At 35.1% G+C, this 15163-nt stretch overlaps 1 protein-coding gene across 1 annotated transcript in view; it reads right to left on the bottom strand.

Moving 5' to 3' along the window:
• Positions 1-680: 680 nt before the first annotated feature.
• Positions 681-15163, bottom strand: part of Dync1i2 (dynein cytoplasmic 1 intermediate chain 2) — a 55299-nt gene continuing 40816 nt past the window's right edge. Inside the window, exons 14-16 of the mRNA XM_026389514.2 lie at positions 5611-5751; positions 3647-3772; positions 681-2240 (exon numbers count right to left, since the gene is read on the bottom strand). Coding sequence (XP_026245299.1) covers positions 2127-2240; positions 3647-3772; positions 5611-5751 — 381 coding nt within the window. The 3' untranslated portion in view covers positions 681-2126. The remainder of the gene's footprint in view (positions 2241-3646; positions 3773-5610; positions 5752-15163) is intronic.

The raw sequence follows: 15163 nt of genomic DNA, 5'->3' as shown, positions 1-15163 counted from the left end.
AACTCCTCGGTGATGAGTATTTTGCAAATACTTACCAATTTTATTTTCTTTTACAATTGAACACAACTTGAGTCTGGTGAGTATCTTGATTTGCTACATCTCTTGAGTTCTACCCTTACTCAACACTGTATTTTAACATTTATGTGTTCCCCCTTTCTAGGCATTTTTACAAATTGAGGGTAAAAATATTACTATTATACTGAATACATGAATTTTTCTATACAACGACAATGTGACCCTGCTGAATATGAGCTTCTGACTCTGTCATCATGAGATAACTTGAGTTGTTATCTTTGGTACATAATGGACAATTGTGGGGGGTCAATTTATGAAAACTGAATATATAAAAGTGGGAAATTGTTTGACATAATTTCAATTAATAATTTTTTTTTTTTTTTTTTTTTTAACTTTTTTTTTTTTTTTTAAAGAGAGAGTGAGAGAGGAGAGAGAGAGAGAGAGAGAATTTTTAGTATTTATTTTTTAGTTCTCGGCGGACACAACATCTTTGTTGGTATGTGGTGCTGAGGATCGAACCCGGGCCGCACGCATGCCAGGCGAGCGCGCTACCGCTGAGCCACATCTCCAGCCCTCAATTAATAATTTTAAAGACAGAAATAAATTCAGATATCATCTAATTCAAACTTAATTAACTTAGAAAAGAATGAAAACACGGATTTTATGGCTAAAATCATACTTGTCATAGGTGCCAGAGCTAGAACTAGAGTCTGAGTCTAATATTCCTGGTCAATAATTCCTTACACTACAGAAAATCCACAGGAAGTTTTGTTATTATTTAGAATTCTATCCCAAGTAGCCTTTGTTAGAATTATTAAAAATGCTCAAATTCCAATTACTAATCTTCCTTCCTAGTTCAAATCCTGTTGAATAAAAGTTAAACTTTAAAAGAACAAAGGAGGATCAAGGGAATGGACAATGTAAAGTGGATAAAAAAATCAAGATCAGATCATAAGCCTTTCCTCTAGTCCTGAAACAGGTTGATTTCATTACTAGTTCTTAGATATTTGTCACCTACCTTTCACACTTGTAGAGAAAGTGTGGAAACAGATCTGAAGGTATTGAGTTGATTCAGTGTCAAAGTATGCGTCATTTGAGCACTTTTCTTCATCTTTATTGTAACCATGAAATCAGTTTCTCTTAAAGGAGGCCTTACTCTGAGAGGTCACAATCATAATAGTCTCAATCAGTGAAAATAATAAGAGATTTCCATTTATTCTTTTCTTAAAAAATATTTTTTAGTTGTTAATGGACTTTTTTCTGTTTTGTTTATTTATATGTGGTATTAAGATTGAACCCAGGGCCTCACACTGAGCCACAACTCCAGCTACTCCATTTATTCTTTAAAGTAAATATAGATGGAAAGAACAGCACAAAAGTTAAACTAGGGGAAATTTTTCACTGACAGATTATACAGACATCCATTCTTAATGCACAGGGAGATCTATAATGTCCTATATGGCATATTTAAGGCACAAAGCTTTACAGGATTAAGAGGGGTGTGTGTGTGTGTGTGTGTGTGTGTGTATACATAACACAGGGGGTTAAAGAATATATATGTATATATTAAAGACTACAAAGTGATGGAAAAATTAAAATTGCAAGGAGTGAAAATGAAAAGTTAGCACATATTTGCTTTTATTTATAGGTAACTACCACATGAACTATAGAGAGAAAGGATGTTAGAATGAAACTTGGATAGGTGTATGCATGCTGCAACTAAGAAGAAACAATGTTTATATTATGACTAGTGAGAACATTACAAGTTTAACAGGGAATTGTGATTATTTAAAATATGCAGAACTTATTTAATCTGTGCTTTAGAAATAACTGTATATAGTGTTATAAATTGAAAAGAATTCAAAAGAATAGTATTAAATATATCCCTGTGTTCTGTAAAGTCAGTCAGCTGTATTAAAAATGACAAATTAAAAAAATGCATGTTAATATAAAAAGGGGCACTGTAAGATTTGCTTGCTGCATTAAATCAACAGTTTAATCCATGAAATTTCTCTTTAATTATCATTTAGACAAAAGCATGCAAATAGTCTTAGGATCTACTGTAGAGCCTTCCCCCAGTCCACTAAAGGCTATACTCCTCTTTGTAGGAACTAAGCAGGTATTCGGGTAGCTGCTTCCTCTTCTGCATCAGCTCGGTTTGCATTAATTTCTGCAAGTGTTCGGCCGAATCGTGCCCATTCATCATTGCGGGGAACGGCAATCTGCTGTTAAAAGAAAGACAATGTTTTGTGTTACACTGAAATAAAAGATCATTTTACCTGCTATTATTCAGCTTGTTTTCAAATAATTTTTTCCACTAAAAAGTAATAATTGACCTAAACGGCCTTTCCATAATTACAGGGACTATAACAATGATTTACAACATTTCAAAACAAAAGATGGTGTTTGTCAAGTATGTTGTGACAGCCTCAGAAATGACTTTGCTATTATCACCATCACTGCAAGAGAGAATAACAATGATGCTTTGTAAATTTTACTTCTGTGTACCATCTCATGGATTTTGCTGGTGGGAATTCCTTTAAAAATTTTTTAGTTCATTCTCATCTCATTCCTAGTTAGAAATAGTTTTGAAGCATTATTTTCATCTGAAGATAACCTTTCATGATTCCCTCACAAAAAGCTATGCTACTATTTCACATTTAGGATTGTAACAAGATAATAAAAGAGACTGCAGTTCTTTTGCCTCACAGAGGCAGTTGGGTGATAAAAATTTTTGATAATTGCCAAAATAATATCACCGAGTCTATCAGGATAGGACATAAGCCACTCTGTGGTAAATGGATGTTCCTCCTTCTAAATCTACACTGTCCAGTAGGGGAGTTACTAGCCAATGTAACTATATTTAAAGCTAAATAAAACTTAAAATTCAGTTCTTCAGTTGTACTGCCACATTTTAATTATTCAATAGCCATATGTGGCTAATAGCTACCACGTTAGTACAGACATAGAACATTTCCATCTGTGCAGATCAACTGGCTATTCTAAATGATTCAATCTACTTCCCTTCAGATTCAATTGCTAGAGGCCATGGGATTTTCAGTCAGGATGAGGAATCATAAAACAGCAATAGAAAAATGACAAAGTTACTAGCCAGGGCTAAAATGGAGGGAATCGATCCTGGGCATTACCATATAGCCCATCAGAGCACTAAAGATGAGGGAGCTGCATCTCAACTTATTGAATTCAGTTATAATGGATCAAGGATCCAAATTCACATTTCAGTCATCAGATAATTCTCAAAAAATACTACTTTTGGTTTCTACTATCTGGCCCAAACAAATGTATGAATAATAATAATAATAAAAAACTAGTATCAGTTCTTTAAAATTCCAGTGTCCATCTATAACTCCACATTTCTTTTTCTGCCTGAAGAATTTATGATTTCCAGTAACATATTCTTCAAGAAACAAAGTACTTCCATCATACTATATCAGTCTCAAAATCTGCCCACGGACACAGAACATCCAGTTTTGAAAGAAAATCTCAAGAGTTTCTTTTGTGGTACGAAGTATACAAGCATATGGTTTATACAATTCAGGATCCACAAAGATACCTTCACTACAATGTCACTAAATAGATGTGTCAAAATTACAGACAGTAAGCCCCATACCTCTCCCACATCATATATAACAATCTGTCCTTCAGAATCACCCACGGCAATCTCTCTTCCAGAATGGGTCCATCTTACACGATTAAGAGCAGGATTACCCTCCACAGAAATGCTGGCAGTTGGTACCTAAAGTCATTTAAAATATAGTGCAGTGTTAAAAGTTTCATCAAGATTTCTATAAACATGTAAAACAGTTTTTCCTCTTCCAATCTGTTTAAAAAAATAGATGAAAATGGATAAAGAATTTTCCCAACTTTCTTCCTATTCAGCAATATATTATGAATGACATTATAGTCAATCCTTGAACATGGTTTGGGAAAATAAGTCCTTTATAAGAAATTCTCACATGACTGGATATACCATTTTGAAATACCTTTTCTTTAATAAAGGACTCTTTGTTGTTTTAACTTAAGTAGCCAAGCTGTTTGAAAACATACGGTCAAATCCCATTTAAGAGGAAAACATTTCAAAAGCCCTCATAAACAGATCATGGTTCCGTTTTACAGACAGGAATTACTTTTGTAGCTTGGATCTCTGAAACTTATGTTTGATCCTCAGTTCCTAAAAATAGTTCACACTGAAGGTGCACCATGAGTCTTTCCAAAACCCCTTAATTTGCACAAACTCAGAATGAAGGCATGATGATGGATGGCACTAATACAGCAGTACCAGCCTTTTGGGTCTGATTGTGTATCTCCTATACTGAGGAAAACACATGAAGCAAATAAATTCAGACTGAAAAGCCCCCCCAAAATTTAAAGTTTTGAAATGTGGCCAAAATAATCCTTTAATTGACACCAGTCTTCCCCAGATGATTAGCTCAAAATTGTTATAAAGAAACTTTTTTTTTTTTTTTTTTTTTTTGTGGTGCTAAGGATCAATCCCAGGGCCTCACACATGCTAGACAAGCACACTCTACCACTGAGCTACATCCACAGTATAAGAAACCTATTTTGGTGTATTCTTTAACTATTATGGGAAACACCCACACTTAATTATAATCACAAATCTCTGGTACCAAAATCAAAGCTAAGAAAATAAAGTTAGTACCTAATACCTACCTAGGTAAAAGGTAAAAGGAATTCTAATCATTCAGCAAGGCTTACTTAACACCTTTTCCTGCCTCCCAAAATTACTAAGTCTGTAGATGACAATGTTAAAATTCTTACATTTGCAATATATAACTTCTTTGTCCTGCACAACCACCCATTTGACTTCAGGGATTTGGAAAGATGCCACCAAAAATATGAAGAGATGTGAGAAAAGGCACCAAGTGAGTTTCTCCTCAACAACCATTACTCATGGGAACTGCTAATATTACTTCTACCAACTAACAGCAACACAGAAATCTTAAGAACATTTTAGCCTCTCTGCTGGTAAAAACACATGACTAAAAATAAGTGATAGCTGCAATTAAATTTCACTGCTAATGTTATTTGAGTACAGCAATTAGGAAATCTGATGGTTTCTATATTCATTTTATAGTACAGGAACTGACTTCAATCCTTCACAGAAAAAGTCATCAAAATACATTTCTCCTTCATTCAAACAAGGCAGACTAAGACTTATATTTATGAATCATAATTCTATCACATCTAAAAGGATAATTCAGAAATTCAGGATTAAGGTTAACATTACTTCAGTAGTCTGAAACTATTTTCCAGCTTATGAATGGAAAATATCCCAGCTGCCTTTTGAACGAGACTTTGCCAGGACATTAGAGACAAGATACTGCTTTTCATAAGTTAAAGGAAATGCCCCAGTGCTCATGGCAACATTATTTCTCCCTTCAGTTCTGCACAGCATGCTGTTTGTATTTAGGGTACAAAGCTTATTTGGTTTCTTTGTGATGAAGCCACAATCGGAGTCCTACATTTCTTTGGGATAAAAGGAATTTCACAAATTATTGAATAAATCTCCAATTTTCTATTTTTCAGCGCAATTTTTGTTATTTTCCTGCTCACCTCTGTATCATTATTGAGATTCCACAAATCCAATCTCCCCATGCCATCAACACAGGCAAACAGGGCTGGGTGGGTGGGTGACCACATAACATCATAAACGTAGTCTGAATTATCTTCAAATGAGTATAAAGGCTTGTTATTCTGAAAGGGAAAAGTTGATTCTTAGTACAGTAAAAACATGACAACTCACAAATCATTAAACTACTGATCACTGGAAAAAAATATGGCTTATATTCAACAGGTATACTATTTTATGATATTTAATACAGTAGAAAAAGTTTTTGTAATTCATTACAGAATTACTTGGCATTAAACTAAGAATCAACTACTGAATCACATTTTTTTTCTTTTAATTTGTAGATGCCACATTGGTTTTTAAAAGGAATGGAATGTGCTTCAAATGATTTGTTAGTCAAATAATTCCAGGAAAATGATAGCAGTGGCAGTGTAATTTTGAATCTCCTCTAAATCTCCCCATAAAACCCATTACAACAATGAGCATGGCAAACCAAAAATTCACAATGTTCACAGTAAAATCAGGAGACAAACCTCCAACATAAGTAGGAGTTAACAAACCTCTGACAACCACAAGATCCACACAGTATCCGTATCTGTGTGGGAACAGTCCTGACAGCTCAAGTACAGAAGAACCTCATTGTCAACAGGTGCTCACTGGACAGGGGTGGGCCAGTCTGAGAATAGCAGTAGAAACTAAGATCACATTTATAAAAAAATGCCCCAGACTGCAATGCAATACCGAATCTGGGTCCTATAAGCTCTCAAAATTAAATCAATGCTCCCTTCCACAATAAAGTCCCAATAAAGAGAAATGGCTGGGAATAGAATCCAAGTTGTAAAATAGAGGACAACGGACAAAGGAAAAGAGAAGGTTCAGATAAAAGTGGTGCAGAAGAACAGAATATGTACATCTCAGACAAGATGTATTTGTATTTCCACTTTACAAAAACCACAGATGAGAAAGATTTAACCTAGACCATGAAGCTAGGAAACCTATTCTTGCTCATTCTCTTTGTCTTAAGATTATAGAAAAATTTATTTTACTAACAGGTAATAAGTAACAGAAAAGGATCTTGGTCTAATTCCATACATAGTTACTGTGATATAAAGATAATTAAAGAAAAAGTCTTTTCAACAAATGGTGGTGGGACAACTGGATATATACATGTAAAAAAAAAATGAAGTTGTACTCCTCATCTCTCACCTATGTTTATGAACATAGGTGAACGCAAATAAATGCATCACAGATCTAAGTGGAAATACTAAAACTATACAACTCTTGTAAGAAACCATAGAAGTAAATCTGCATAGCCTTGGACTCAGCAATAGTTTCTTAGATATGAAACAAAAAGCTCAAGTGAAAAATAAATAAATAAATAAAAATTACATAAACTTCTATATGAAAATTACCCAGGCACAGTGGTGCATACCTTATCCCAATAACTTGGGATGCCGAAGCAAGAGGATTACAAGTTCAAGACCAGCCTGAGAAACTTAGCAAGGCTCTAAACAACTTAGTGAGATACTGTCTTAAAAAATAAAAAGAACTGGGGATGTGGCTCAGTGATAAAGCACCTCTTGAGTTCAATCCCTAGTAACAAAACAAAACAAAACCAACCAACAAACAAAAAAACTTCTGTGTTTCAAATGATATCGTCAAAAAAGTAAAAGAACAATTTACACAGCAGAAAAAAATATTTGCACCAGGTACAGTGGTGCACGCCTGTAATCCCAGCAGCTTGAGAGGCTGAGGCAGGAGGATTGCGAATTCAAAACCAACATCAGCAAAAAGTGAGGTGCTAAGCAACTTAGCGAGACCCTGTTTCTAAATAAAATACAAAAACTGGGCTGGGGATATGGCTTGGTGGTTGAGTGCCCTTGGGTTCAATCGCCGGTACCAAAAAAAGAAAATATTTGCAAATCATGTATTTTATAAATGATATATCCAGAATTCTAATAATGACCAATTAAGGACAGAAAAAAATGCTCAACATTATTAGTCATGAGCTGAATGCAAAGAAACATCACAATGAGATATCACTTTATACTACTAGTATCACTAGAATGAAAGAGACAAACAATATGTGTGGCTGAAGATCTGAGAAGTCAGAACTCTTTCTTACCTGTCAGGGAAGATACCATGATCACCAAGAAATCAGAACCCTCATACCTTGCTGGTAGGAAGGTAAAATGGTGTAGCCAGTTTGAAAATAGTTTTGCAATTCCACAAATACTAATTAGAGTTACCAAATGACCTGATAATTCTACCCCTAGGTATATACCCCAAAGAAATGAAAACATGTACTCACAGAAAATTTGAACATGAATGTTCATAGTAACCTTACTCATAATAGCTGAAAAGTAGAAACTCCAAATGTTCATTAACTGATTAACAGATAAACAAAACATAGTAAATCTATTCAATGGGACATTATTTGACCATAAAAGGAATGAAGTATTGACATATGCTAAAACATGGATAACCCTTGAGAACATTATGTAAAGTTAAATAAATCAGTGCACATATTATATGATTCATGAGATGTCCATAAACTGTCCATATAACAGGCAAATCCAGAGACAGAAATAGATTAGTGGTTTCTAGGAGCTGTGAAAAGGGAAATGAATAGTAGCTAATGGTATAGTGGGGTTCTTTCTGAACTTTCTAAAATTTCTGAAAATGTTTAAAACATTCAATCCCAGTGACTTGGAAGGTGGAGGCAGGAGAAATGCCAAGTTTGAAAGCAGCCTCAGCAACTTAGCAAGGCCCTGTCTTAAAAAATAAAAAAGGAATGAGTATGTGGCTCAGGGGTTAACTGCCCCTGGGTTCATTCCCAGTAACAATAACAACAAAAGAGACTGGTGACAGTATACTCACAGAAATATTCACGAAGAACACTGAATTGTAACTTTTTTTGTGTGTGTATTTTCAAATTTAGAGACAAGGTCTTACTGAGTTGCTTAGGGCCTTGCTAAGTTGCCAAGGCTAGCTTTGAACTCACAATCCTCCTGCCTCAGATTCCAGAGCTGCTGGGATTATAGGCATGTAACATTGTGCCTGGCCTGAATTGTATGTTTTTGAAGGGTTAATTTTACACAAATTATCTCAATAAAACTGTCAACTTAAAAAAAAAGATAAAGTGAATTTTTTAAAAAAGTTATAGACACAAAGAAGATTAAAAAGACACATCTATATTGGCAGATCCTGAAGAAAGAAACAAAAGCAATAATACAGAACAAATATCCAAAATAATTCTTCTAGCTGGACCTGGTGGCACACACCTGTGGTTCCAGTTACTCAGGAGGCTAAGGCAGGATTGATGGCTTGATTTCAGGAACTTGAGACAAGCCTGGACAACATAGCAAAACCCTGTCTCTTATAAGAAAAATAAGAGGGGGCTTGAGATGTAGTTCAGTGGTAGAGCACATGCACATCTCATGTCCCTGGGTTCAATCCCCAGCATTGCAAAAACAACCAACCCCTGCCACACATACACAAATGTCCCCCCAACCCCTCCACCAAAACAAAAACAAAAACAAAAACAAAAAAACCCCTCTCCTTTGAAACTACATATTGATTGTTTGATTGTATATGTGTGTGCATACTGAAGATTCAGGCTGGCCTCAAACTTGTGATGCTCCCACTTCAGCCTCCTGAGTAGCTGGGATTATAGTGTGCCACGGGGCCCAGTAAAACTACATATTAAAAGGGTACTCTTGTGTACTTAGGAAAACTGACCTACTTCAAAAAAGAAAAAAAAAAAAAAAAGATCATTTCAAAACCCAGGATTTTTTAAAAGACTAAGTCACAGTAAAGAAAACAAAATTAGCTTGTCAGACTTTTTGACAATGCTCTTTGCCAGAAGACAACAGACTAACATAGTTAAGGTACTAAAAAAAAATCTATGTCATGGATTGTATATATAATCAAATGATTATGATAATATGATTTTATCATGAATATGATAATACTGTACCCTTGAGCATCTTCTGAGGAATCTATTACAGAATTGAGATACATGACCAAAAAAGATTGAACAGACATCGACATGAGAGGACTGGTGAATAAACCAAGTGAATCAAGAATGTAAGTAGTAGCACACTTATTTAGAATGCACGAGGCCCTAGGTTTGGTCCCTAAAATGGAAAAAAAAAAAAAAAAGAGGGGGGGGAGGGAGGGAGAAAGGGAAGGAGGGAGGGGCAGAAAAAGAAAAAGAGACAAAGACTCAACAGGCACTTCACAAAATGACCAATAAACTCATGGAAGGGTGCTTTAGCACATTAGTGTGACAGTAACACAAAACCACTACTTCATGCAACTATATCCACTGAAATGGTTTAAAACACAAAAAATTGCAAGTGTAGTAAAGGATCTTACTACTGGTGGATTATAAACTGGCAAAACCGCTTTGGCAACTTCATGGTAGCTATTAAAACTGAAAGTATGCATATACTCTGATCAAGTAATTCCACTTCTAGGTGTATGCCCAATAAAAATGACTATTTATGCCCACTGAACAATAACCAGAATGCTCATGGCACAACTATTTATAACAGTTCCAAACTGAAATTAACACAAATACCATCAGCAGAATGAGTACATTATGATATATTTATGTAATGGAATAGAGCAAGGAGAATGAACAATCTACAATTATTAACAATATGACTCTCACAAAAATAATGTTTAATAAGAAAAGCCAGAGACAAGTATGTGTACATACTAATTTTTATAAAATATAAAAAAACTATATGAAAATTAAATAAAACATTTATAATAAAAGATTGCTAAATATCTCAGGAAATGGTTAGATCAAATATTTCACCTATTGAGTGGACAATTATGCAGAGATAAAAGAAAGATGCATTATACTTGGGTAAACAACACTGCAAATTAAAATCCCAAAAGAATCATTTAAAATGTTTTATTTAAAAGTATATATTTTCCCCTTATATTTAAAGCACTTCTGCCTAAATGATACAGAGGTAGCAGGGAAAAGTTGAACATAGACCTACTCACTCATCTCAGGCCTGCCACTAACTAGCTTCAAGACTTTGGAAAAATCACTACATCATTCCAAGCCCCTAATTCCTTATTTATAAAACAAAGGCTTTGTACCTGTGGTTCTGAAGCTTGACTTTAATTGTAACCACCTAGAGGATTTTTTAAAAATTATGTTGTTACTTAGGTCTTCTCCTATTTTTGTCTAACTGGTCTGGGATGCAAGGTGAGCACTGAAAGTTTTAAAAATTGTTCAGGTGATTCTAATATGTAAGACTGAAAACCACTGAACTAGATAATGTCTATAGGTCTCTGAAGCTTTAAAATTTTCACACATAAACAATTTACAAAACATATTTGCCAAAAGAATGAATCAAAACAAAGAGCTTCTTTGAATGACAGCATTTTAATAGGCAAAAATAGCTCATCCTGGTTCAGTGGTAATAACCATTGTCTGGTCAAGGGACAAGTCACATTTTTTTCTTTTTTAAAAAAATTTACATATTTTTAGTTGTAGTTAGACACAATACCTTTTATTTTATTTATTTATTTTTATGTGGTGCTGAGGATCGAACCGAGGGCCTTGTATGTGCTAGGTGAGCGCTCTACTGCTGAGCCACAACCTCAGACATACAAGTCATATTTTTTTCTAAGCTCAAGTTATATACAAGTTTAGAGAGTGCCCCCTAAAATTCATTTCTACCTGGTACCTGTAAATGTTACCTTATTTAGAAATAGATAGATGTAAATGTAATCAAGTTAAGATGAGATCATGCTGCATAAGGGTGGTCCCTAAATCTAGCATGATTGGTGTCCTTAAAAGAGAACAGTTTAGATGCGCACAGAGGCATGGCAAGACAAATAGGTAGATAACATTTGATGACAGAGGCAGAGATCAGAGTAAAGCAGGTGCAAGCAAGAAATATAAAGGACTGCTAGCCATCACCAGGAGGTAGTAGAGAAGCATAGAACAGATTCTCTCAGAACCTCCCAAAGTAACCAGTCTGCCAACACCCTTGTTTTGGAATTCTAGCCTCTTAAACTGTACAGAAATAATTCCTGTTGTTTCAATCCACCCATGTAATAATTTGTTGTAGCAGTAACAGAAAAATAATGAAGATAATTTTTCAAAACTGGGTAACTGTAGAGTTCTAGTTTAGTAACAAAGAGATTCTCTAGAGTAAATACTTGACAATAACAGTAAGGTGCTCCCAAGAGAAGTGGGAAATAAATATGTCCTCAACCTGGATCAGAAGAGAGAAAGATTCCTTTTAAAAGAAATTAGTCTAAGTTCAGAAATAACTTCTTATATAACCAAATGGAAGTCAAAATTTGTTAAAAGCCTAGAAATACAAAGAAGCAGAGTCTTACAGGAAAATGAAGACAGTACCTATTTAAGCATTGTCCAGGAGAGGAGTCTTAGAATTACTACCCCATGGTAAGGCTATCTCTATGTGAAGATGAGTGAATCAAGCTATCTTAGCTTGATGCCACTGAATATTCAAATTATAAAACTTCTTTTGTTCTAATTCCTTGCTCACCAAGCAATCTTCTGATTATAATTTGGCTTCCCATGTGGATTGTCTACAGGGAAACAATGAGCTGGTCAAGCCAGCAGGAGTATCTAGATCTTCTGGCAGTTAGGTTTCACACTGTAAATTAATAAATTGATATTCTCCAATGGATCAGTGTCCTGGGAGCCTGTTCCATTCAGCACTCCTTTGTCTAATCAACTCTAGTAGGATGACAAAACTGAGTTTCTGAATATGCAAAGGAAAGGCTCAAAGGAAAGGCTCAACACTGGCCAGTGCTAAGTTACTGAGGCAAAGGCTGCTAGACAGGGCTAGGTCTGCATCATCAGTCAGCCTTCTGCAAGAAATACCTCAACTTCAGAGCATTTTTTCATTTTACATACTCTATTATGTGCACAGTTGTTTTTAACCCTGTTTTAATGCTAGTATCATCTGAAAGTTAAAAAAAGATAAGCTGTTGAAATAAGGAGCGCCTTTGAGACATCAAAGATTGTGAAATTTTTCAAGGTGTATATGGACTATAAAAGTCTTAAATCTACCTATTTTAAGAAACAATCACACTAACAATCTTAACTTTGGCACTTCATGGCAAATATGGTTCTGATGAATGTTTATTCTGAAACTAGAATATACTGCACCTACATTAAAACACCTTGCCCTTCAAATAAATAATTCTTACATTTTAAGAGTAACCTGTAACAAGTATGGTTGAAGCATTCAGCTAATTTACCAGGCCTACCCCTAATCAAGCTCTTCCACAATCCTTGGTAACCCTGAAGAAGGTTCCACTCCTCATTTACTCTCCCTACCATTTTTCAGACCTGCCAAAAATGCTTCTGCTGTGAATTTTCAAATCTGGTATTTTGAGATGGTAACAGTGATTACCAAATGTATTAGAAGCAATCCTTGATTGGTTTAAACATCACCAATATGTTGAAGAATCTAATTTTGCCTGTCTTCTATTCTAAAAACAGATGAATTTGATGAACCACAACTATTTGACTGAATATAAATTTACTGCCCAGGCAAAGATTAGAAACTAGCACAGAAGTAGATTAAACTAAATTTGAGGCAGTGTCAAACTAGGATTTCCACACATTTTTAGAGGACTTATAGAATGAGAGGAAAAAAAGGAATCTAGTTTTGCTATTGAGGCAGAGCTGGCCCTTAAAATGGATATTAAGGTAAAGTAATATCTAATGATTCATTCTTGTACTTTATAGGAACTCAATTCTAAGAGTAAGTATGCACTTTTAAAAAGGAGAGGCAGAGAAGCAAAGTGTTTAAAGTGTGTTAAATTATGTGAACAATAGGTTTAAAAAGCTTAAAATAGAATTTTTTTTTTCACCCCCAGAAGTAGTAGGGATTGAACCCACTACTGAGCTATATTCCCAGTCATTTTATTTTTTATTTTGAGATAGTCTTGCTAAGTTGCCCAGGCTGGTCTTGAACTTGTAATCCTCCTGCCACAATCTCCTGAGTGGCTGGGATTATAGGTGTGCACCACCCCGCCCAGCTGGAAAAATGTTTTTGAAAGGAGATTTTAAAACACTGCCTATTATACATTACCATTCATGGTCTATTAACATTGTTTATAACATTATTACAGTACAGGGGCTCCTTCAAGTTTTTAAGTAGTGTAGAAATAAATACCAGCAATAATTAAAGTAGCAAGTGTAAATTCAAGATAAAAATGACAACTCTGGGAGCCATAGAATACCCATAAAAACATCTATTCAGTATATTGTTGCTACTTGAATATAAGTGCAAAAAAGAATGTATAACATTTTAGATGGTACTTGGGACACTCAAAAAACACCCTATTCTATGCTGGTCCATCCTTTGGCCATTAATGTTGGAAGGAGTTGGGGCAGGGGAGTAGCATGTATCACAGTTCAACAAATAAAGGAACAATGTCTAGCTTAATTAGCAAGGAAAGATAGTTTATCACCCTTATTTACTGTTGAAATACAGTAAAATACAAGAACAAAAATATCAATTACCCATCAACTAGCTGTGTAGTATCACAAAACCAAACAACAATATGTCTGCTATCACAGATAAGTTCTGTTCTTGATTAGGCAAGATGAAATATTCATTTCAAATCCTGTTGTTAATGTACATAAAGAAGAAAACCTCAAATTTAAAGCTAAAAAGAGACTAGCAAACTGAAGCCCTGAGATTTAAAAAAATCAACCAATCTACAAATTGATATAAGATTCTTTTCAACTATAGAAAAGGAAGCTGGCTAAAACCTAACAAGGACATAATATCTCCTGTGACTACACACAGTACTACTAAGGTAAAAGCACATCCAGAAATCTAGCCACTTTTATGGCTGTTGAACCTTATAGAGAATAATTAGCTTTATCTTTCTAATTCTGTATCTTGCTTTGGTTTTACTAGCTAGATTATGCATTTATTTACTAATGGTTATAAGAATCTTCTTCCTCTACCTTTTCCCAGCTCAAGAACCTTCCAAGAAAGAAAGAAAATGGTTTATTAAATGCATTTAGATTGGGGCTGGGGTTGTAGCTCAGTGGTAGAGTGCTTGCCTCGCAAGTGTTAAGTACTGGGTTCGATCCTTAGCACCACATAAAAATAAATAAGTAAAATAAAGGTATTGTGTCCATCTACAACTAAAAAAAATTTTTTAAATGCATTTAGGCTCTGTCTAATCCCCATTAAGAGGAAAAAGGAACTGAAGATTGGTGCCTGTTACATGCTGTATACCATGTTGAGTACTTTTCTAGATGCTTCCTTATTTAGTTAAGGTAAGTGCTAGCCAGGCATGGTGGTACATGCCTGTAATCCCAGTGGCAGGAAGATCTCGAGTTCAAAGCCAGCCTCAGCATCTTAGCAAGGTCCTAAGCAAACTCAGGGAGACCCTGTCTCTAAATAAAATATAAAAAAGGAGCTGGGTGCAGTAGCGCATACCTGTAATCCCAGCGGCTGGGGAGGCTGAGGCAGGAGGATGGCAAGTTCAAAGCCAGCCTCAGCA

Source organism: Urocitellus parryii, chromosome 1 (assembly GCF_045843805.1).
Source record: "Urocitellus parryii isolate mUroPar1 chromosome 1, mUroPar1.hap1, whole genome shotgun sequence".
NCBI classification, from domain to species: domain Eukaryota; kingdom Metazoa; phylum Chordata; class Mammalia; order Rodentia; family Sciuridae; genus Urocitellus; species Urocitellus parryii.
Note: the sequence above shows the minus strand (reverse complement) of the source record. Positions and strands in the feature narration are given on the sequence as shown.